This window comes from Chaetodon trifascialis, chromosome 22 (genome assembly GCF_039877785.1).
Source record: "Chaetodon trifascialis isolate fChaTrf1 chromosome 22, fChaTrf1.hap1, whole genome shotgun sequence".
Lineage (NCBI taxonomy): Eukaryota > Metazoa > Chordata > Actinopteri > Chaetodontiformes > Chaetodontidae > Chaetodon > Chaetodon trifascialis.
Genome location: NC_092077.1, coordinates 4,419,842 through 4,443,800, shown reverse-complemented (window position 1 = coordinate 4,443,800; position 23,959 = coordinate 4,419,842). Strand labels below are relative to the sequence as shown.

Here is a 23,959-nt window from a genome sequence, read left to right as displayed (position 1 = left end):
TTTAAGCATGTCTTGATGGATTTCCATGGAATTTGTTACAGACATTGATGGTTTCCTTCCTCATCTAGCACCACCATGAGGCTGACATGTGTGGTTTTGATTGAAATATCCCAGACGCTTTTTCGTGGATTTCCACAAAATGTTTGTACAGATGTTCATTGCTCCAGTTACTTTTGTGACTTTTCATCTCGCGCCATCATCAGATTTAAGATGGAGAACATGCAACATTATACCTGCTAAACATCAGCATGCTAATGTTTTCATTGTGAGCATGCAAGTAGACTCTTAGTGTTGTTTAGAAGCCAATCGTTTAAACAGTCGTGACAGCTGACTGACACTTCTAAGTCCTTAACTGGAATTATGCTTCTATGAAGTTACACATAAAAGTCTCTGTGAACCTACGCAGAGAAGGATGTTATGGTTAACCGAATTCTCAACACTATCCTCTGTGGACCTTCACATCATGCAATCTGATTGATTGATTCAACCCCCTCCCTGCTTGATTGCCCACTTGTGGCCTGGAGAAGCATGCTTCTGGCTTCAGTCGGGAGATATTGAGCCATATTCACAAAAAAACTTACTTTACCAGCAGGAGTCCTTCTAAATGCTGCTGAAAGTTCCCAGTTGAGAATTTCCTCTTTCAATCTATTTACATAGCTACAGAGAGCAACTTTGACTGAGGAATGGAGAGAACTCCTCAGTGAATAGAAGGGTGGGTTGGAGCCCTTTCTATGGATGACATCATGTTTCATGAATGAGCTTTCTCACCATGTGCAAGAAAAGCCACATTTCATTCTGCTTGCATTGACAAAATGTATCCACAGCCAAGGTTGGATTAGCAGCAGGGCAAAGTGTGCAGCAGCTTCAGGGCCCCTACGGAGCTGTAAATCCACATTGCGTCAGTTTGATTGCTGCAAGTTGACTAATTGAAATTTCTGTGGTGAAAATTCAACACAAAAGCTCCACATCACCTGAAATGGCCTTAATGCAGATCCTGCGTTATTCTTGTTTAGTGGGCAAAATATAATTATGTGAGAGGTGTAGATTGTTAAAAAATTAGTTTGAAGTCCTTCTATTATTTCAGTTGAAATTATTTAACAGGTGAACATTCCCAAATAAATGTATCTAATCAAATTACCATGTGCACTGCACTTTAGAGATACTTGTGTGTACACAAAGAGTTTGAGAAACATGAGGTCAGCTCACGTTTAGCATGTTAAATCAGTGTGGTCAGCATTTAGCATTGATGCATTAGACAAAATGGAGAAAACATGTTTGTATTGCTCAAACTACGTTACTGATATCATATTGACACTGATAGCGAGACATTGCAACAGTACCCAAGTGGTTTCCTTAGCATTGGACTTGTGCGTGCTGGGATAGGCTCCAGACCGCCGTGACCCAAAGAGTGAAAATGAATGCGTCTCTTCCTTTTCCCCAGATTCCTACTCATACGTGTCATCACTGGTTTGCGCCTTCTTCATGTGTCTGACTCCTCTGTGGATCGTCATCTCCTCCAAGCACCCAGCCAGCCGCACCCTGCTTTACTCCGGATGGGAGCCAGTCATCACTGCCATGGTCATCAGCAGGTGTGTGTTTGTGTATGCGTGTGTGTTTAGTCTTCAAAGGGGAAAGAACAGCTATTCTGTGTCTGCGACTCCCAGTGTCTGGTTTGCTTGATGACTCATCCCCTAAACAAATTGCAGCACCCAAGCACATACACCCTCCAGTCCCCTTGAGCCTGGCAGCCTTGCTAATACAGCCAGGAGGAAAGGATTGATTGTCTCGCTCGCTCTCACTCTTTCTTACGCCCTCTTCTCGACACTCAGTGCAGGTGATCCAGCACTTCTCAGGCTTTTATCGAGAAGTAAGGAAATACAAATATTGGCTCTAAAACTACTGAAAGATCTTTCATTCTTCCCCTTGTACTGTGCTCCACTCTCTCTTAATCTTCCCCATTCAGTGCAGCCGATGGTGCATTTTTTGTGGCTTTTGTAGAGCAGCACACAAATTCACTGTGGACAACATTTAGATGAAGACAATGCTCTCTCTTTCTCTTTCCATGCCCCTTTTTGTCTCTCTATCTCCGTCGTGCACACACACACACACACACACACACACACACACACACACACACACACACACACACACACACACACACACACACACACACACAGTGACACCAGTTAATGATCTTTTTATGTTGTGCTCTGCAGCATTGGAGGGCTCATCCTGGACAAAACAGTGTCTGACCCAAATCTGGCTGGCATTGTGGTGTACACCCCGGTTATAAACGGTGAGTCACAGCATTTGCACCTCTTCTTCCTTCACTCTGAACGGCTTCAGGGTGTCACTGTTTGATTTGCAATGGCTTGCTCCAGAGGCATAAACAGACAGGAAGAATCTGGTTTAAGAGTGCACTGAAGGTTTTCATACAATAGCTTCCTAAATCCCGGGGGATTTAGAAAAGACATGTACACATATAAATAAAACCCAAAGCTTGTGCAATTAGATTGCTGTAATCCCCGGTGAAAGTGCAGGACACAGCTCTTAAGAGTCGGTGTGATTCTCACTGTGTTCAGTGATGTACAATAAGCCACCCACCAGTCACATAAGGTTGTGGTTAAACGTGTATAAGTTGGATGAAGATCTCAAGGTCAGTGACCTTCATTTACAAATCTGCTTCTTTCATGCTGTTTCATGCATGTACCATAGCCACAGTACAGTATGGCCTATGTTCTCATAATGTTTGATTACAACGTGCCTCCCCTTGGAACAGAAAGCATTAGGGTCTATGTCGATTACTCTTTCTAATTTCAACTCAATTTGAAATGATTTGCAACTAATTGTTATAGTTCAATGTTTTTAACCATTCTATCGGCACTAGGGCTCTGACTATTGGAATGTAAATGTTTGTCAGTCTATTGGTCAACCACTTGGCCACATTTCCACGAAATTCGGCACAGACACCCCCCCCCCACCCACCCCCCCACCTAGGACGAATAGTAAAAACTCTCATCCCCTGACCTTTTCTCTAACACCATCATCAAGTGTAGATTGTCAAATACCTGTCAACAGGTTGGCAGTGTCACTGTGAGCACATTAGCATGCTGATGTGATTTAGCTTTGCTCACTTAAGACATCCATGTGTGTACAGTATTTAACCTGTATAAAGAGAGCTTAATCTGATGTGTTAAATGATGTGTTAGGAAACACAAGTGTACCAGTCTGAGGTCCTTTTAGCTAAACTATGCCTGGCTCTGATCTGATGGATCCCCAGCAGATCTCTAGCCCAGCTGTTAAAGTGTGGAGGAGGGAAATGAGCAGCACTGAAGCAGAGGCACTTGCCTGTCCCTCAGCTGCCTCATAAGACGCCCATAAGACAAAATGCATTTTTGGATAGTGCAACACTGTTTTATCATATTATATAGTCTGGGATGTTTATTGCCACTTTTCCACAACCTACTGACCCTCGTCTACATCTACTCGTAATAAAAGAACTTAGCTGGTGACATCATGCATTTTCCAGAATGACTTTCGCCACTTACTGAAACCACATTGTGTGTTACGGCTGCATTGCGCTCCGGTCTAATGGTCTGTCTGTGCTGTCAGAGGAGAAGAGTGTCCTCTTGTGATGGAGTTCTGGTTAGATTTATGAACAAATCTGCAAATATCTTGGGTTGTCCCTGCGTCTAAGTGTTCTGAATACACTGGTGTCTTCTGCTTTTTCATGGACTTAAGACTTATGGGTTATTAGTAAATATTTAGATGCACTTGAACATGAGTCAGATATGCATGTGTATGCTGACTCCAATCTGTGTCTGTATAGATTTGTTGTAAGAAGTAAAACTTTTTCTTAATGAGGCTCTTCATAGGCAACAGCAATGTGCTGCAGGTTTATTTCACCCAGCAGACAGCAACGAGCTGTTTAACTTGCAAGTCTGGGTACAAAGAAACTCTGTTGTTGTTTGTCTCATTTGTCCCTCTCAGCAATTAATGCAGTCTTTGACCCTTTGAGCTGAGATACAGACAAAGTGTTTATACACAAGATGGATAGCATGCCAGAGAGTCTATTTGTCTTGTGCTGCCCAGCTTGCAGGTGTGAATGTGAAAGTAGAAGAAGAGAGTGTGCACAGTCAGCATTCCCTGGATAAATGAAGGTTGCTAAATAAAAACTCCAAATGTTCATCATCATAAATAAGTTATTCAATGAGACCGGTTGAGGCGGTTGGCTTCAGTTCGTCTGTCTCCACTTCACAAAACTGGTCCTCTTCCATTTCCCCTCGCTTCCCCTCGCCATCTCCCACTGCTAACTGGCTCAGCCACGGTTGCTCGGGGCTTGGCACCTACACAACAAGAGATAAGCTTTTAATTTAAATGTCATTAATGAGACACATTTAACGAGATGGAGTACGATTCTGACTCTAATTGGTTTTCCGCCGAGACGTACCCCAGGCACAAACAGCTGGGAAATCAAGCGTGTGTCCGTCTGTGACGCCGGTGATGTTTTATTTTGTATGTGCAGTGTCGGAAAAATCCAGGTCTCAGCAAACTTTTTAACCATCTCCGATTTACAACATTTTATTCATGGGTGAGGAAACAGTGAGGCGATCTGCTCGTGTCTTTCAGCTGATTAAAATGTACCGTGGTTCCTGTTCTAATAAAAAATACAACTGAACAAAGGGCAGACAGAAGAGAAACTGTGAGAGGATGGTGTGTGGGTGTTTGATTAGAATGGAGTGGAGAAGGAGATGTGAAGAGTGTGATAAGAAAAGACAGATAGAGGGAGAACGCCTCCTTTTTACCACACTGACCTCCATTATTTCATTTCAATACGTTAGGCCTATTTTATACAATTTCTCCTGCAGTAGAAGGTACCTGTGGCTGCGTGAATTAGAATAATATTAAATTGCTTAAAAGCTATTCAGGTATTGCGGGAGTGGCCAGTTCATTTCTCGATGTACTTGTACCCATTTCATTAGCAAGAGAATATCGCATCACAAATGGGCCGGTGTTTTTCCCCTCATTTTGATTTTAAATTCAGTTTCAGGTCATTAGAAAGGTCTTAAAAAGGCATTGATGTGGTTTTCTGAACCTGTAGATATCAAATTATGTTACCCATCTTGTTCTGCAGCATTTTACCAGCGAGCAGTCTTTAATCTTTGCTTGCCATCTTGGCATATTTGCCTGTTCGCAGTCCTTCTGTTGTTTGTTTTAAGATAAGGTGTCTGTCGGCTTTATGACATCTCTCTTCCAGCAGTAAGTCGTTTTTTTCCCCTCCTCTATCCATCTTTTTTCTTCATTATGTGTTATCTGTTTGTGTTTTCATGTCACATTCTGGTGGGAGAGCCATTCGAATAAGCAAAATGAAATTGTACCTGGAGGAGAGGAGCAGAGATGAGATGGGTGGGCGCCGGGCAGACACTTCCTGTGTCTCGCCCCTCCGGGCACAGTGGCCCAGCTGAAAGGAGCGCAGACCCCCTGCAGTTCCCCCACGTAGCCTCGCTGCAGCCCAGACCTCCTCATCCTCTTCATCCCCATTCCTCCTGTCAGACCCAGTGACCTGAATAAGCCAGATCGCCCCCAGACCTGCTTCACTCCACCTCTGCCCCCTGCTGAGGTGTTAAGAACACCCTCCACCCTCTTACCCCCTACCCATCCCAAACATCCTAAGGACAGAAAGCCAGAAAGTCAAAATCAGTGAGCAATTATTCCAATTTTAACCATGACTTGACAACAATGCAGGGAGCATAGAATATATTTGAAATGCCAAGTTGCATGCTAAAATGATTCATTTCTTTAATGAGCCATTAATGTGTACTGTTGTCCCAAAATCGTAATGCACGCCATCAGCAGGAGTCAGTCATGCCTGGGAATACTTGACAGATGGTAGAAAACAGAAGAAATATGAGTTAAATAAAATAAACTTAGCTAAATATGGAAAATAAGAACTAGTAGTAGTATATCTTTGGAAAAGCATTTCACTCGTCTTCCAATTGTAAAATGCTGATTTTACATTGCATTGAATTAAATTACATTTTATGTATGTAGTTTGTGGTGCAGTTGAACTGAATTGGGTTATACTTACAGGTATTTCTGTTATTTTGTCCACCCCATTTATATCAGTGAGGGTAGGCTAAATAACAGACACACCTCTCAATATAATGCAATACAGTTCAGTAGCACCACAAAACTACATCCTCCAAAATAGAAAAGTAAGACAAGGAATCAAATGTGAATTTAAATGGGATTCGTAGCACAGAATAGCACAAATTCAGGAAATTGATGCTGCCCAAACCCTCCAAGATTAATGTCAACTTCCAGTAATGTGCACTATGACCCATGAACCTCCACCTTTGACAGAGCCAGGGTAGCTGCCTTCAGACTTTATGCTAAGCTAGGCTAACTGTTTCCTAACTCCAGCTGCACTTTTAACAAAGTCGTGAGGTTGATGTAAATCTCAAACAAGTGTATTGAACTGTTCTTTTAAAGACCAACACCAGAGCACTGGCATATTCAGACTGTGAGGGCAGGAGTGTGAAGTGATCAGACGGGGACAGATGGGGACAGAGTGAGTGTGAATACTCATTGTGAAGTTATTTCTCTTTACGGGCCCAGTAGGAGCACTGGTAACGCTCCAATAAAATGTTACCAGGCAGACAAAAAACCACAAAAGATTGAATTAAGTGGACATCACCCTGAGGTGTTGGCAGTGTCTAATTTAATATACTCATCACAATAACAGGCCTGGTTGGACACACACACACAAACACATCTTGTTCTTTGTGTATGGTTTGCAGTACACGACCACTTCAGTGACTGAAAGCTAACTACATATAGAAGATGTGTTTACCTGCAGCACTGCATGCGCTTGAGTGATACATTTTTTATGATGGGGAAGAAAGAAACATCTCTCTTCTCAGTCCTACAGTTTTTTTACAGACTAAAGGCACACTTAGCAAAGCTTTTTTCTCCGCTTCCTAGCCACTCTGTGCCCACCTGTCAGCTAGTTTTGTTGTTGATATCTGTATGTATGCGAGCTCTCCTGTGGGGCTTATTCACCAGACTGTGGCGACAAGGATGAAAGATGCGGGAAGTTAGTTTGTGTGTTGCTTGCTAAAGGGGAGGTGTGATAGCTGCAGCATGTGACTGTAAAGTGGTCCTCTGTTTTGTCAGTACAGATGGCGGCCCACATTCTCCTGACTCTTCATCTGCTTGATGTTAATTAAAATCTTACATGAAGAAAATAGAACTGCACGCAAAGATGAGAGGAAATCGTAGTTTGTTTAAACAGATTTGATTTTTTTCTTTTCTTTCCACCACGGTAATTATATTGCAAGCCCTGAAGCTACATTTATAGTTGTCTGTTGAGGTAAATGTGGAGCCCTCACACAAAGCTGCTGTAGCTGTTCTGTAGCTGACTTATGCCCTCCAAAAATGTAACGACAGGCTGTGGTGACCACAGAGACGCCACTTTGAGTTGATGTTGCTTTTTGATAGCCTGACAGCCTTTAACTGGTAGCTAACCAGTTAACTTTGAGCTGGGGTGCACACTGGACTGCATCTCCCAGTCAGTCGTGTCCGGGAAGTTTTCAGTGTCCTGGAGAAATGGGAGAATTTCTTGTCAGATTGTGTTATGTCTAAGTGACTAATGGGGATAACATATTTTGAAATTAGTCCAGTGAGAAGCTGCAGGCGGTGGCAGCAAGACAAGCTGCAGTGTGATTCTTGCTTGTTGTTGCCACTGACAGGCTCAGATTGTTGTTCCAAATAAATTCTAAATATTCTAAAATCCCTCCTTTTTGTTAAAGAGTGACATCCTTTTTGTTTAAGTAGAAACAAAGCTTTTATCAGTACTCCAACTTTTCTGCCCTTATGCTGGTGGGTATGAACTAACCTAAATATCGATATACGCCTCACAGATGCAGTTTCAGCCGATGGCCTTTCACAACTCTGACTGGAAAAGTAATCATAAATAACCATATTTTTCTGCCCATCTCTTCATGAAGTTGACCCCACATTGAATGTTCTGCTCCAGTCATGAACCATGAGCTCTTCTGTCTTGTCCAGGAATCGGAGGCAACCTGGTGGCCATTCAGTCAAGCAGGATCTCCACCCACCTGCATTTCCACTGTGCTCCTGGGGAGGTTCCCGACGAGGCCAAGGGCTGCTACTACCCCTGCCGTACATTCTGTGGCACAGGTCAGAACTGTGCAAGCAAGCATATTGGCCAGGCATTACTGTCCAACTCCAGCATAGCTGTGAAGCACTTAATGCCATGCTGCCCTCACCCTGACACATTTTTATTGGCTTTCATGTAAATACACATGTCTAGAAGATTTGGACATGATGGTCAGTCAAAATGCTGTCGGGATTCTAATCATGCTTTAACCTGTGTACCAAGTCCACCGTTTGAAGCTGTGGGTTTCAGCTCTGTGCCTGGTGAGCTGCAGTCCTGCTGCTTCTCTGCCCTACTAGGCAGTTAACTGCCACCTCCTGCTGTCCCATGTGTAAATTAATTCCCTGTTAGAAGTCTAGAATAAAAACCAGCAGGACTGGGAATCCTGGGGACAGCAGGTGGGCTGATTCAAACAGCACAATTTGTCACCAGCGTAATGTAAAGAAATGATTCCCTCCCATTCCATTAACCCTTAACCTTCCTTCTCCTCCGTCCTTTCTCAGGAGCCAATCATCGCTCTGCTCAGGTGCTCCTCCTTTTGGTGATCCCCGGTCACCTGATCTTCCTCTACACGATCCATCTGATGAAGAGCGGACACACCACCCTGACGCCCATCTTTATGTCGGTCTACCTGGCTGCTGCCATGCTGCAGGTGAGCGCCTGATGACTTTAACGCTGGTGTGCATTAATGTTGAAGGAGCTTTAGAATTCTAAGATGGTCTATTTTACATTCATTGCTCATCACTCCACATAAAAGTATTCAAGCTCAAGGGCCATTTTCACCATCCAGTCTTAATATAGCAGACATTAATGCTGCTTGAAGGAAGGTTTCATTTTCAAGATGATTTTCACTCCGACAGTAGGAAAAATGCAGACCCCTGTACTTTGTTTAAAGCTGTACTAATCCTCATCTTTATATTAACTATGGATTAACTTAGTATGTGTAACGTGAGAAAGGTCATTCACAGTGATGAACCCACAGAATTATCACCCGACTCTGCAGTTCCTCTCAGTTCTGCAGAGCTTTTTCATGTCTTTGAGCTTGTTGTTTTGGTTTCCCCCAGCTTATTTCTTTGGTTCAGACTCACTGCTGTCGTGGTGGAGGCCAAACAGAAAAAAGAACAGAAATATTGCATTTACTTAAGTAAGTGGACCCAAACATAAATTTGGTGTTTTCAGCTTGCATTGCCCCAAGTGGCCGAAAAAACCCTGCATCAGTTACAAACAATGCGGCTTTGCTTACACAACATTAAAGAACATGAGCACATGTTGAATATTCGCAATTCATGCACGATTAAATGCTAAGATCTAAATCAGAAAAAAAGCTCAGACGAGCTCGTGCAGATACATAGGAACATGTTTCTGTGAAAGTCTAATCCGTGCACGTGTTTCCCTCTGAACACTCGTAGAAAAGGAGGAGGCAGGTGTGTGTATCCTGTGAGTTCCTGGAGCGTTGGGCTTTCAGACGATGCCTGAAGGAATCTCACGTCTGTATGTGTTTGTTCTGGCAGCAGTTGAGATAATTATGAAGAAACATCCTGAATTATGAATGACTGCTTTAACTTTTTCAGGTGAACCGTGATCTGTCTTAAAGTCTTGAATTTTAAGAATGTAGTTGGCGTGGTTTGGAGTACGCATTGGCGTTTGTTTTGCTTGAAGGATTTTTGAGGTTGCCTTAAATCTTTAATGCAGACATGGAACATTAGGATGTAATCCTGGCCACTGAGCAGTTGGAGACTTTCCAAATCAATTAAGTCTGTAGCCAGTAGAGCTGCTTTAAGGGTGCTTCAGTCCCAGATAGAATATCAAATGGCACAAACACACCCATGGAGTTGCATGTGTAGAAAGAGTTTGGCTCCAGCCTCCTTCATATCTTAATATTTACAGCCATAAAAGAAAGAGCAGTTTATTTATTGGGTTAAAAAAACTATTACTTTTTTTAATGTTCAACAGGGTGTACAAGCTACGTCTGGCTAAAAGGCAGACCTTTTGTCTGTGTCAGAATCATTTGTGACCTTCTTTGTTGTCTGTGCTGATCTGTCTGTGGAACATCTTGGGGAAATTGCCTGTGTTCTGTTTTGAATGACAGTTTCTGCGTGGTGTCATAGCAACAAGGTTATAATGGAATGATTGCTTATTGAAGCGTGCCACAGAAATTGCTTATAGAATTTCATCTACTTTGTCATCAGGCATTTGCACAGACTCTGACAGAATAGCAGACACTAATTATTAGACTGAATGCAGCACATAATATGGAAGTTCAATACTAATTGGAAGTTTTCTTAATGGCACATTCAGTCCGAGGGTTCATTTTTAATACTGCAACATGGATAAATGCCAGATTCTGTATTAATGTATTTAAAAAAAAAAAAGAAACTCCTACACAATACAGAATTCATGTGTTTCAGTGTTTTTCTTTTTTTCCACATAAATTGCAAAACTTTTCAGACAGACACATATCTGTACATAATATCAACTTGCATTTTTACAGAAAGACTAATGTAACAGCAAATATCCTTTTTCGAGTTAATAGATTATTATCATGTCATTGGTCATTGCATCAGATAGTTGCTTTTTTCAGTGATTCTGTCCTCTAAACTAGTGGTTCTCGACTGATCTGGCTTCAGGACCCACCATCACCCCTTAATGACAAGCAGTGACCCAAATCGAGGGAAAAGCATAAAAATCCCCTTCAAAATAAAAGCACAAGATTTTTTCTTAACTTTTTTTGCCCAGGCAAAGGCCCGCGACACAAAATTGGGTTGCAACCCACCAGTTGAGGACCACTACTCTAAACCCCTCTATACCCCCATCAATCTGTGATTCACATTCATCCCACAGCCCCAGACATATAGATACAGAAATCAACTGAAGTCTCTCCATATGTTCAGTATGTTCCACACGTCTTAACATTTGATCTGGTCAGGCGAAGAGCTGCACGCACTTTTTTCAGTCTTGACAAATCCTAAACCTGTAAAATACATCAATGCAAAAGGGATGACTGACAGGGTTCAACGGGGTCACAGACTAGTCACCAGGAAGCAGAATGTAGAAAACTGCACAGCTACAGCATTGCACTATAGAGCTCAGCAGTGGGCATGAGTGCAAAGCTCTTACTGATGTCTCACCAATCTCAAAACAAATGTGTTGGTGAGGATTATGAGTGGGGTATATACTTGTGCAGTGGCTGCACCTTCAGTGAACCTCTCCATCTATACTTCAACCCAGGCATTAATGACAGTAATAAAAATTCAGCCTCTTTCATCATCTGGCTCAGATGAACACATAAGCTTGACATTTGAAGTGTGATCATGTGAGGGTGCAGCATGGCCTGCCTCTACAGGAATGTTCAATCCCTGATCTCACGAGGAACGTTCATGTAAATGTTTTCTCTATCCATGTTTGGAATAGATTGTTTCAAACTTGGGTCAGAGAGAAATCAAAGGGAGCTCAGTTTAGACGCTTGAATGAGGTAGAATGAGCATTAGTTATGGATGTCAATAGCCTTAGGCAGTGCCCTCAAAAGACCCCAATGTGGTGTATCACTGCATATCTGAAAACTGAAATCACTTTCTCCATGCAGATAGATTTTATTGAATGTAACCCTAAGTAAAGAAATGAATCTTTAATTCTCACATGACCTACATTTCAAGTATCCAGTTACCAGGCTCTTAACGTGGACTTATATACATTTGAGATTCAATATATACAGACCTTACAACATAGTTTTATTTTTCCAATATGGGGCTGGACACAGTTTGGCAGAGATGGCGGTAACATGGTGGAATTTGATAATGTCCTTCAGTCAAAGCAAAAAGCACTGTAACAGCCTGTTTCTTTAATAGCAGCGATAAGCAGAAATTGCATACGCTGTGGTTTGATAATGTTCTATTTAAAGTGAAAGCCATAGAAAATTAGGGGAGAAATTGAAACATTTCTGCAGAATAGCTCAACTCATTGTGATATCTCTACAAGCCTCATGGCACAGTTACTGATTGGAAAAAAAGAAGAATGGAGTTGAATTGGCCAGACTTCTGCATATTTTGGTATACAGTGGTCGATGGTTTTGTCCACAGTGAATAAATAACCAAGGGCAATACCAAACGAGAGGAAAAACATGAAAACAGAACTTGAACAATACACAAGACAACATGATTTAACAATGCTCTGTGAGGCTACTGTATATTCAGACAAAGAATGAGGCAATGCAAAATAAGCTAGTACAACAAGCCACAGAGGGGTCAAAGAAGACTTGAGTGAACATTAGTTTGGCCGTTTGGGAGTCAAGAAACTCCGGAAAGGCTGCATAAAGTTTACCAGTGATGAATATGCATGGCCATGGTTATCTAGCATTTATGAGAATCATGACACCAGGGCATTTAATAATAATAAGGCCAAAAGTCAGAGGGTCAGCACATGGTCAAATACAAACCAATAATAGTTATATTCAGTGCTCTTTAAAAACACGGAACATTTCTTGCTCTGTAGCCAAACCTCATTATTTCAATCAAGGCTGGGTATCAGGTGTCATCAAGGTCAACTTGACAGATCAAGATTGCTGCACATTTAAGATCCTTTATCTGTCAGCTAAGCTTTTGTTACTCAAACCGCTTAGCTTGGATCAATAATAAGGCTCACAAAGACATAATCTAACAAAGAGGCACTAATATTGTCTATTAGAAAGATCTGGAGTCCCATTTCTAACAGTTGTATATGAACTGCATTCAACTGAAAGCCCCACAAAGCGAGTAAGCAGTACAGTTTAAAAGGAAATTATCCACAAACGATGTCATTCTTAAGATGCCTTTAGGCAGCGAGCCCATTTTTGATGCAAACACAATGAAGTAGCTATTAGAAGATGTACAGACTATGGTCAGCGACAATACCCAGGTAGGCTGTGGCATTCAAACCAAGCTCAGTTGATATTAAAAAGCATAATGTGTGCCAAGAAAATATTCTCTGCACCATTACACCAGCAGCAGCAGCAGCAAAAGCCTGAACTGCTAGTACAAAGCAGTCAACAACAATATCAAGATTGGTCAGACCAGGAAATGTTTTTCCAATTTTCTACGGTCCAGTTTTGGAGCTCTTCTGCTGCTTGATCCTGTATTAGGCTGGTTTTATGCACTGAATTAGTGCTGTGCGATATGGACAAAAAATTCTATCCTGATATAGGTAATTTTATATCCTGATAACGATATATATCCCAATATAGTATTTTTACTTAAAATTTTATGTATACACACATGAAATGAATGCCAATTCCTCTGATCTTTTCTCCTTTTATTTATAAAACACATATTTTATATAGGGCTGCACGGTGGCGCAGCAGGTAGTGCGCGTGCCTCACAGCACGAAGGTTGCCGGTTCGATCCCCGGGTCAGGCGGGGCCTTTCTGTGTGAAGCTTGCATGTTCTTCCCGTGCATGCGTGGGTTCTCTCCGGGTACTCCGGCTTCCTCCCACAGACCAAAAACATGCTCATTAGGTTAATTGATGACTCTAAATTGTCCGTAGGTGTGAGTGTGAGTGTGAATGGTTGTTTGTCCTTGCATGTGGCCCTGCAATCGGCTGGCGACCGGTTCAGGGTGTACCCCGCCTCTCGCCCATTGTAGCTGGGACAGGCTCCAGCCCCCCGCAACCCCGAAAGGGATAGGCGGTATAGATAATGGATGGATATTTTATATATAAAGGTACAAGACAATTAAAAAACACTAAAAAGTCTTTTTAGTGCCAGAGTCCCTCTTTTTGTTACTACTTTCTGTTTTTTTATTAGACAATTAAAAAACAATTAAAAATAAAATAAATAAAACACAAATATCAAATGGACAAATACCATCAAAAATATCTGGTAGTGCAATCAGTTTCATCACTTCGTGGTTTAACTTCAGTAGTTTGTCGCATTTTAACGCTGTCTCTGTATTGTTCTTCAATAAGTGATAGAAAAGATTAGACGTGTTCAAGTCTCTAGTAACAACTTGTTGGTGGCATGTTTTGCAGATTACCGTTTTTTGGTCGGTGTCTGCCTTTTTAAACCCAAACCAGTGCCAAACAATGGAGTTTCTTTTCCCTCTTTTCGGCACCAATTCCGCTTTGGGTTCAGTTGGTTCAGCGTCCACTGTGCTCTCCATCTCTGCTATGTTGTTTACGTCTATGCTCCCGCTGGCTCTCGCATACATGGCTGAAAACGTTAGCAGTGCCGTAACAGAGTTCTTGCAGGTGACATAAACTGCTACCACAAAGCAGTAGCGTTGCTACAGTTACATTAGCCGAGCTAACCACAGCCCACACGTTAAAATTACGATATAAACATGGAGGATTATATCGTACAGTAGACGATATATCGTAATATCGCACAGCACTACACTGAATTGCTGTCACTTGATTGGATGATTAGATATTACATTAACATGCAGGTGTAGATGAATAGTACAGGCTGGTAGGGTCGGAGGTAGTGGTATGGCACCGTTCTGCTGGTGGTTTTAAAAAACAGCATTGATGTTGCCAGGTGGCAGCCGTCACAGCAACCTCTCACAGTCTGAAACCACCTGAAGGGTCAGCATTTAGACACTTGAAAGATCTGCATCCCATTTGCAATTTGCTTATGAAGACTTGAGTGTTGGACTTGACCTGGAGGACTCGTGACTCGGGTTGGACTTGCCCCAAAAGACTACATGTTTGTGTTAGATTTGCTACAATGTTTGAGAAAAGAACTTCCTGAAGTTGGTTTCCACTACATAATGAGGAATTTCTTAGAAGAGTCTGTGTCATCACAGACTTAGACAGATGAGTGCAGCCAGTCTCTTATCAAGCTTTGGAGATGCCCTCTTATATCATCAGTGAACTGAAGCTTAGGTCCCTGAGTGCATATGGGATCCTTCTTTTGGATAGTTTCAGGCATGAAAAGACAGACAGTAGATTGTTTTTCTGTCTTTAGAACCTCATAGCCCAGACATGCATGTAGCAGAATAGACCACTTGAGTTTAAGTCTGTGACTGATTTAATATCCCTTTTTCTCCACTGAGATGTAACAAATTCTTGTCTTTTCCTCTGTGAAATGAGAAAAATACAGCTTGCCAAGACGAATGTTTAGATTTAGGTGATCCAAAAGTAACAACAGATGGAACAGGAGACAAGACACTTGTAAATCTCAACCAGACATAGATTAAGAAGAAGAAAGAGGAGAGCTGTCGATGACTAACTAAAGGGCCAGAGCAGGAATCCAGAGTTTAAAAATAGGATGTCTCTGTCCTCGTGCTTGCGTCAAACTGCTGTCTCTGTGAGAGCTGGGGAGGGTGCCCGCTACAGCTGTATGAAGATGTTGACCTGAACAGGATGTGGCAGTGTGATGTTGAAGTAATTCTGGACCTTAATGCCTCCCAAACTCATTTTGTCAGGCAATTACACAGCAATGAAACGTGCAGGCACCAGAAATGAGCATCCAAATGGTTGAGAGAGGGCTGAAAAATGCACTGGTGTCTCGGGACAGCGGGGTGTACTGTGTCATTTTGGGTGGCTGGACTTTGAGACTGACTTGAGCAGAGAGGGCATTTACCAACGGCCCAGTTTGTTAACCACCACCGAGGGCACTGAATCCTAAATACAACCAGATTTGTTGAACTGCTCATCAGGACCCATTACCTCACCTGCTGTAACAATGGGAGAGGATGAAACTAGTTCCTGCTACGATAGGTTCCACCCATTTGTGGGCAAGTTTCATTCACAAAATCCCACCGAAGAGTATAACTAGCATAACTTATTATTAATCACATCAAGGCCTGATGAAGGTCGTATTTTCCTACAAATCTTTCACCCATATGTGCCTCCTAAGTCGGCTTCTTCTCCTAAGTCTCTAAGTGAAACTCTGTAAGTCGACATAATGCAAAGAAAAAGCCTTAATAACATGCCTGAGTTTGTGTATATTCATGTCCCTCTTGAGTAAAGTATTGTTCAAGTCATGCACTAGAATAAGTTATTATGCAATATCGGATCAACGATGTGAAACAGCTTGTAATGGTCTGCAAATCAAGCTTTTTTTCCTTCTTTTTTCAGAGTACAGCAAAATCCAATTATGTTTGCCCAGATGATAAATACCTGCTGTGTTCAAGAGTAGCTAAGAGTGGCATGAAGTGATACAGTGTGTGTATACTTGTGTATACTTGCATACTTAAGTAATGCACCGAGGCAGAGCGGGCTCAGAAGTCAGTCTGAGTAAACATAAGAGAGAGCAGGTTAAAACGGGGATTTTGTTGAGTCAATGCCACACTGAGAAAAATACACATCATATCTATGATTTAAACATCAGTTTAGTAAGTTTTGTGTTTTGTCATAACGCTTGTTAACATGTAATATCCAATTAGTTGCAGGATTGTACATGTTCAAATCAAGATATTTTGGCCCCAATTCCAATCCACGTCCCGCAATCAGTCCAATTTAGGTAATACTGTATGATTGATAATTGAATTAATTAATATTAATACAAATAGCAGAATCAAAGCTTTCTTTTAACTGTTGAATGTTTTTATTTACCAAAATGAAATAGAGCTCAGATAACTCAAATAAAGGTGGCTCTCAAAAAACAGTGACCAAAACATGCCATGCATCATGCAAGTAGTGAATAAACCCACATTAAATTCTGTTGGATGTCTTTGAGATATGAAAGTATTTTAATGTGAGAATACCTGAAATTGACGTGACGCAATCAGCTGGATTGTTAAACTGGAGAAAATGTATCACTCTGTTGGAGCTGTTGGGATCTTTGGTCAAGTACAAACATGGCAGGTTTCATTTTGGTCATCAGGTGACTCACAGAATGAATTAGTGACAGCTGATGTGATCTACTTTTGGCGGCGTTTGTCATGTTAGCCAGAGAAAGCGATGCTCTGCTCCAGCTAAAATGAGATGCTTCTACCTTACATTTAAAGTGATTCCAAATCCCTTGGATGCGAGCACACCAGGCTGTTGATGTTTTGTATGTGATGCCAGGTTTTTTTTATAGTTTATGATTCTTTGTTTTTCATATATTGTTTGTTTCATGTCTGCAGCCATGTAATTGTTCTGCTGTCTGTCTTGGCCAGGATGCTCTTGAAACAGATTTTCAGCCTCAGTGAGAATACTAGGTTTCACAGTCACACACATTCTTGCACATGCAGCCAAAATGTTGTAAAGGAGAGCAACGCTGCGAGACCAATCAGGGGTTTTTTTAGCCAATACTGATCCATTAAAGTATGCTGGCATTGCCTCTGATACTGATCCAGGCCAAAGGATCAGTATCAGTCAATCAGGTCAATCCAGATGTTCCTGTCAGGCATCACATTCACAGCAACACAACCTGAGTCTTAGGTCTCTTAGAGCAAGTTTAAAGTGAAATGCCATGCCCTTGGGTACAGGAGCAGGTCCAAGCCACTGCTATACAGCCTTTTGTGTGTTTGCTTCCAACATTTCCAACACCTTGCATGATTCCACTCGTTTGAACATGACACTGAGCCTTTAGTGACTTTGCTCAGGCTTCTTTCCCATCAGCCTGTTCTTCGCCCATCATGAACAACAAACTGAGCGACATTCAGATGCTCATTTTCGCCTGTTTATGTCGCTCTGCCTCTTGTGTAAGTGGTTTGTAATTGGAGAAATTGACACAAAGGCAGATGTAGGCGAACGTGGCCATCTCAGGAGATCAAACAGCTTTATCTTGTAGACACTTCCTCTCTCGAGCCACTCAGACATGATTAAAGAACCAAATACAGAGACAGACAAAGAGACCGCATGATGGATAGGCACTCTGTTATATTTGTCTCTTTCATTTGTCATTTGTTTTGCCAAAATGTGGAAATTGGATCTTAATCCTTGAAAAACTGACAGTCTGAAACTTTGCACACCGCTCTCTTGCTCTCTGTCTCTTCCTCCCTTTCTTTGTTTGTCTGAGGAGAAAAAAAGAATCCTCGATGGGACCTGTGTACTGTAAATGATGGATTGTAGTTGACAGTTTTGAGGCAGGTGATGGTCCAAAAGCAACAATTGCAAAAACGGAGAGGATGTCCAACTGCACCACCCTGTCATCATGAATAAAAGGCAAAGCCGTGACACCCTCGCTCGTGGATAGTCGGGTTTGAAAGCTTGTTGTTCACCTGTGAGACGCTTTCATCGCGTCGTAACTGAACTTTATTGGCTCGGAAAGCGGGACCGTGTTGTTTACACATTCCATAACAAAACTCCCGCACACTCAAATCTGTCAGCAGGCCATCTGAACTCAAACATTTCTGTTTTTCTCCCCAAAAAATGATAAATTATCATAATCAATTCTCCCTGCTATATCTTGATGCTGTCATAGCTGCTTGTATTCTGAGCATGTCAATATCTCTGCAGCACTTTTTTTGTCTTTATAATGTTTGCACTGCCAACTCAGGACAGATCATTTCCCCTTAAATTATAGACTTGTCCTTATCTTTTAAAAGACTTCTCTTTTTCTCTCTGCGCTGTTCCCTTCATGCGTGCAAACTTGAATTATGAATAACACCCTCTTAACTCGTCTCTCGGTCTGCTGCTCTGTCTATTACTCTTTCTCCTCTCTGTTCCCTCTACACTTTAAGTGTTTATGGCATTCTGCACGGCATTTTGAAGCACTTATTTCCTCCCAGCCTTGATAACACGGGCTTTGTGAGGCTGTGCTTAGGCACAGTGGGACGTTGAGCTAAATGCTAATGCCACAGAATTACAATGCTGATGTTTAGTAGGTTTCATTTTTACCATGTTCACCATCTTATGCTCACATTTGTTAATTAGCACAATTGACAAAATACAGCTGAGGCTGACTGGAATTTGGTCATAAATCAAAGTATTGTAGAAATGAAACATGTTTACCTGATGAGGGTGCTAGATGAAGAGTCAGAGGATCAAATATTCCAGCCCATCCTGGGAGGAAACTGAACGTCTGAACCAAATGTCATGGCTAGCCATCAGTAGCTGCTGAGATATTTTACCCAAAAGCACAAATGTGAACCTAATGAATGAAGGGATAACCAAAAAAGTATTACCAGTAGTCAGCATTTAGTGTCTTTGTGCAAGACAGTCTGACCCTCCTTTCTGTCTCTTCCAGGTGTTGCTGTTGTTGTCTATAGCAGACTGGATGGTGCACTCCATGTGGCGGAGCGGCAAGGATCCGGACAGTTTTTCCATCCCTTACCTGACAGCTTTGGGTGACCTGTTGGGCACCGCCCTGCTGGCACTCAGCTTCCACTTCCTGTGGGTCATAGGAGACCAGGACAGCGACGTGGGCGACTGAGGCAGCCTTTGACAATAAGGCGTCGGCGGAGACGGGAAACCTGCTGTTTGCCATCCGAATTCTCACGCCCTTAAGCCTTGTGGGAATGTGGGTGCTCTCTGTCACTGGCCAGCTCATTCCTCCGCTTCAATTCTTAAACCACATGATGGTTTGAAAACTATTTTCTGCTCCTGGCTTTTTTTTCTACACACAAAAGACATATTCCATAAAGTTAGACTGGTCTCAGTGCAGATTTTGATATGCATAGTTTGCACCAAAGCATTTGCATATCATATTGCTGGTCTTAGTAAGAGGAGCAGGAAAACAACCACCACCCACAATGCTGAGGAAACCTGTTATTGGTCAGGTGGTCTACTCTGCAGCCAAGCATCTGTCAGAGGACTTCTGCTCACAGAAAAATCTCTTTGACAGGTAGATATTTTGATGATTTACCACTTACCATGCCCCAACATGTATTACCTGCATTGTGTGTTACTGCTTTGCTTCATCAAGTCAGTGGGACACAGAGGCTGCTGGGGTGGAGGCAAGTCCACGGTCGGCTCCTGAACGCACACTTTGAACTGCTATGACAGCAGCTCTACCAGCACCAGACCACCAGTGAAAAGGGAGTAACATGAATTTGTATTGATGGTACAAGAAGCTGAAATTTCTTCCATTACCTGTTTTTGTTTTTCAGTTTTTGGTGTTTACCTGCTTTCAAAACTCAGTTTGTGCTCCATCTGTAAATGACAGTTATAATTTTCGTATTTTAGTATTTTGAGTTATCCCACAGTGTTTTCTGCAAGGATAAGGCTGGAACGTTCTTCCTGTCTATGATTGCCATTCAGAGACATACAAAATATAAATCTGAATTTGTCCATATCCTAACCTGCCTCCTGACAGGACATTGGATCAGGTGTTCAGTTCCAGATTTCATTTCAGGATTTAGTTACGCGAACGATGCTAACGTAGGAACAAATACAAAAAGATGACAAAATACAATGAATCTATAAAGATTGAGTTCATTTATTTCAAGTTCACAAGTATTGCTATGGCCCAACACCTAAGTACTTTATAGCCAGTTTTTGGCCCAGACTGACTGTTTGCTAAACCCCTCCCCTGAAGAATGACAGTCCAGTCATAACTCATTAGTGGTAGCGAGACATTATAGGTCTGCACAGCAAGCTTTGGATTCCTCCACATGTTGCAGCGGTGTGCATGGGGCTGTATCATGGAGGGATATTGGCTGTGTTGGAAAATTGTAAGGAATTAAAATGTGTGTTTATCGGCTCTAATGTGAGCTGCAATCGTCAGGATGTCAGTAATAACCAAATGTTGCTTGGAACGTTACAGTCAACATCTTATTAACTCAGTACGTTACGTTGTGGGGTTACAGGTATTAAAAAAGCAGTAGCTGTGTAGTATTTCCACTCTGTGTGGAAGCTGTTCCTGGATTCCATCAGAGTTTGAAGTAACATTAGCAGCTATGACCTGCTCTTTATTGGGGAAGGGTTACAGTCCAGGAACCCCAACAACTTTACCCAAGAGGCCATTTCTGTTACCCAGCACATTGGTTACTCCACACCCTAAAAGCCTCTTTCAGACAATAGCAGCTCCTCATTTCTTACAGGCGTCCCTTCATTTCATTTTGCAGACTGACATGGCAGCTGTTGCTGAGCATTAACTAGCGGGCTAATTAAGCCAATGTTAGTGTGGAGTTGGGTGAAAATTCTGTCTCGTGATGACTTTTTAATGTTTTGACTCTGACATATGCAACTGATGGTTTAAGTCATCAACCATACCAGTTAATTTAAGAGACATGTAGCATTAAATACAGAAACAGCATTGGTCTTGTGTTGCTGTGTAGAGGTAGTTAGTTTTACTGTCATTTGTATGATAAAGGAAAATAATCCTGTTTGGCTTCTTAGCTTATATACTTGCTCAGAGAAAGAGAAAGAGAAAGAGAAGTGAGGAGATGCTTTTGTCTACCACTGTCTAAAATCAAGGACGCATTGCTTCACAAAATGCTCTGAACTTCTAATCTCTTCGGTTAATCTGCCAACATTATCATTCCAAACTGCACATGGCTGTGTGAGAGGAAAAATCTTGATAATTAAAGCAAGGTGTAGTGAACGGTCATTTATTGATTTGGATCGACCAATCGGCGGAGATGTTTACTTCCTGTGCATCCTTGCAGCCGTTCATCTTTTGAACCTCCGCCTCCTGTAAATGTAAAGTGACACTCATGTAAAACAAACCCTGGAAGCCTTTGTATATTGTGTCAGCCTCAGTCTCTCTCCTTCATTTCCTCTGCTTGTTTGTCCTGTCTGTTATCCTCTGTGGGGGTCCAGTTGTGGGGGTTCCAGGGTGGATGTTTGCACACTAATCACATGCTGTTTACAATGCATGCATGCTTAGTACCAACAGGCATGCACACAACTGTTCAGCATTTTTCATTTCAGCATAGTCTGATTTTCTACTCATGTTAAACTAATAATCAGTGTAAGCATAACATGATGAAGTCCCAGATTTGGGCTCAGTTTCAGCCCCTTTTTCACTACATTTATCCACTGAATCCCTCTGACCCCAGGAGAAATAACATTGGGAGAATCACTTGACTTAAAATAAACCCCTAAACCAACCCACCTCCTAAATCTGATCATTCAGCAGCATGATGCGTGCATGTGAACGTGGCCAGTGGCTCTCTTCAACTCCGATATGTGCCTCTTGAGATTCACTGGTTAACAAGGTATTTTTCTCTGCCATGCCATGAATGCAATTTTCTTTCTACAGCATTTTAATACTGTGCAATGATTTCCTTTTGTACTCGCTTTCAGTTCTATGACGACGACTTTTTGGAAAGTTTTATTCCAAAATGAAATATCCACCATTTTAATCACAAACTATTTAGAGATATCAAAGTTGTCAGAATCTAGAGGGTGTCATGAATTCGCTTCAAAGTGGATATATTTCCTTTTGGTATGAAACCCTATGTTTACTTTTGTGGCTCACGTGGGCTGAAAATATCTAAATAAATGTGTTTGGATTGAAAAGATTCCCATTTCTGGCTATTTTTGTTGAAGGGTTTAGCTGACAAGTAGCTGTCCTCTTATCCGCATGGGCATACAGCAGTAGTCATTACTGCTTTGAAAGGGAGAGACAGCCGTCTCATGAGCTCTGAATGCAGCAGATGAAAGCTTAGATATTGAGCCAGGGAGGAAAAGCAGGAGTTATGACTGAAATGAACAGAAAAAATACCCGATATAAGCCCTGGATATTATCTATGTATGTTCTCCGATGGTCTCCATGACAACAGGACCAGGCGATGCTTATCCTCTTGACCTCTGTTTGGGGAAACATGCATTTCTGCACAGATGTCACACATACGCCCACCTCCTGCACCGACAGTCGCTCGTGTATTCCTGCATAAGCTGCTGTTGGTTTCTGTTTTGTGGGAATGGAGCGAATCACTGGACAAACTTAACGTAAAGGAAGTTCCAAAAGTGCTGTACTGGCACTATAATTAATGCTGTCGTAATAATTCTCACAATTGCGCAGTAAATAGTGCAAATTTGGCATTCTTATATAATTGCACACACTTGAGTGGCCGATGTGTTTCCAGATGAGGCTGCATTACACTCAGGCCAAAGTTTGAAGTTAAGCTTTTTTGCATTTTGTTGCTGGAGCCATTAGCATTGGCACCCCTGCTATGTTGAAACAGCTGGTCCAGTCAAATGAAAGGGGCTGCGTTTATTTAAAGAGAGGAGTTTTAAAAGACCATTCAGCACCGACTTCCAGCGCTCGACACTTCAAAACGTGATGCTGCGAACACATTTTGGTTGGTCTTCAGAACGTATTGTGGTTCATCAGCATCCAAAATTCAAAAAGTTAATGTTATCTATCATGTGCACGAGATATTAAATGGATCATGTGATGAAAAACATGATCTTTCATGGCTTTAAAGCTGTAGCATAGCCAGAAATAATGGAATGGGTGGGCCTCACGCATAACTGGGTATCACAAGGATAACTTCAATCTCATTCTGAGATAAGCCAGGAAGAAGGCCATCAGTTCAGTCTTATTTAGTAATATATGAAATAACCCTTTTAAGAAAGCTTACAATATCAGTTACACCAAGCCTGATTTCAGTTCCCACACACTCACACAGCCTTTGAAATTATCCCGCAATTTTACTTTAATCTCAGAGAAATTTCATTGTTTACTAGGAGAGAAAATGGATAAATACATATTACAACACAGAAGGCAATGCTGGTTCTCAACAAAGTTCTTCATAAACAGAAACACATGAACAGGCCAGAACTGCAACTCCTGAGCAGCTTTAGCTTTAGCTTTAGCTTGCTGAATAATGTTGGTGGCTTTTCCTTGGCAGCCACTGTTTGCATAGAAGAGAGTGACTTTGGTTTGGGTTGAGGCAGGCTCATTTAGCGCAGAGAGGTGACTTTCGGGGCTGTCTATCACCTGGAGCAGATCCTGCTTTAGAGGCATCAGGCTCACCTCTACAACC

The 23,959-nt window shown here is 41.9% G+C and overlaps 1 protein-coding gene across 2 annotated transcripts in view; it reads left to right on the top strand.

Annotated features, from left to right (window-relative positions):
• Nucleotides 1–22,483, top strand: part of slc41a2b (solute carrier family 41 member 2b) — a 34,759-nt gene extending 12,276 nt beyond the window's left edge. For both annotated transcript variants that reach the window (XM_070991943.1, XM_070991944.1), the window contains exons 7-11: nt 1,442–1,589; nt 2,217–2,296; nt 8,071–8,202; nt 8,683–8,831; nt 19,270–22,483. In XM_070991943.1, coding sequence (XP_070848044.1) covers nt 1,442–1,589; nt 2,217–2,296; nt 8,071–8,202; nt 8,683–8,831; nt 19,270–19,455 — 695 coding nt within the window. In that variant the 3' untranslated portion in view covers nt 19,456–22,483. The remainder of the gene's footprint in view (nt 1–1,441; nt 1,590–2,216; nt 2,297–8,070; nt 8,203–8,682; nt 8,832–19,269) is intronic.
• The last annotated feature ends 1,476 nt before the right edge of the window (nt 22,484–23,959 follow it).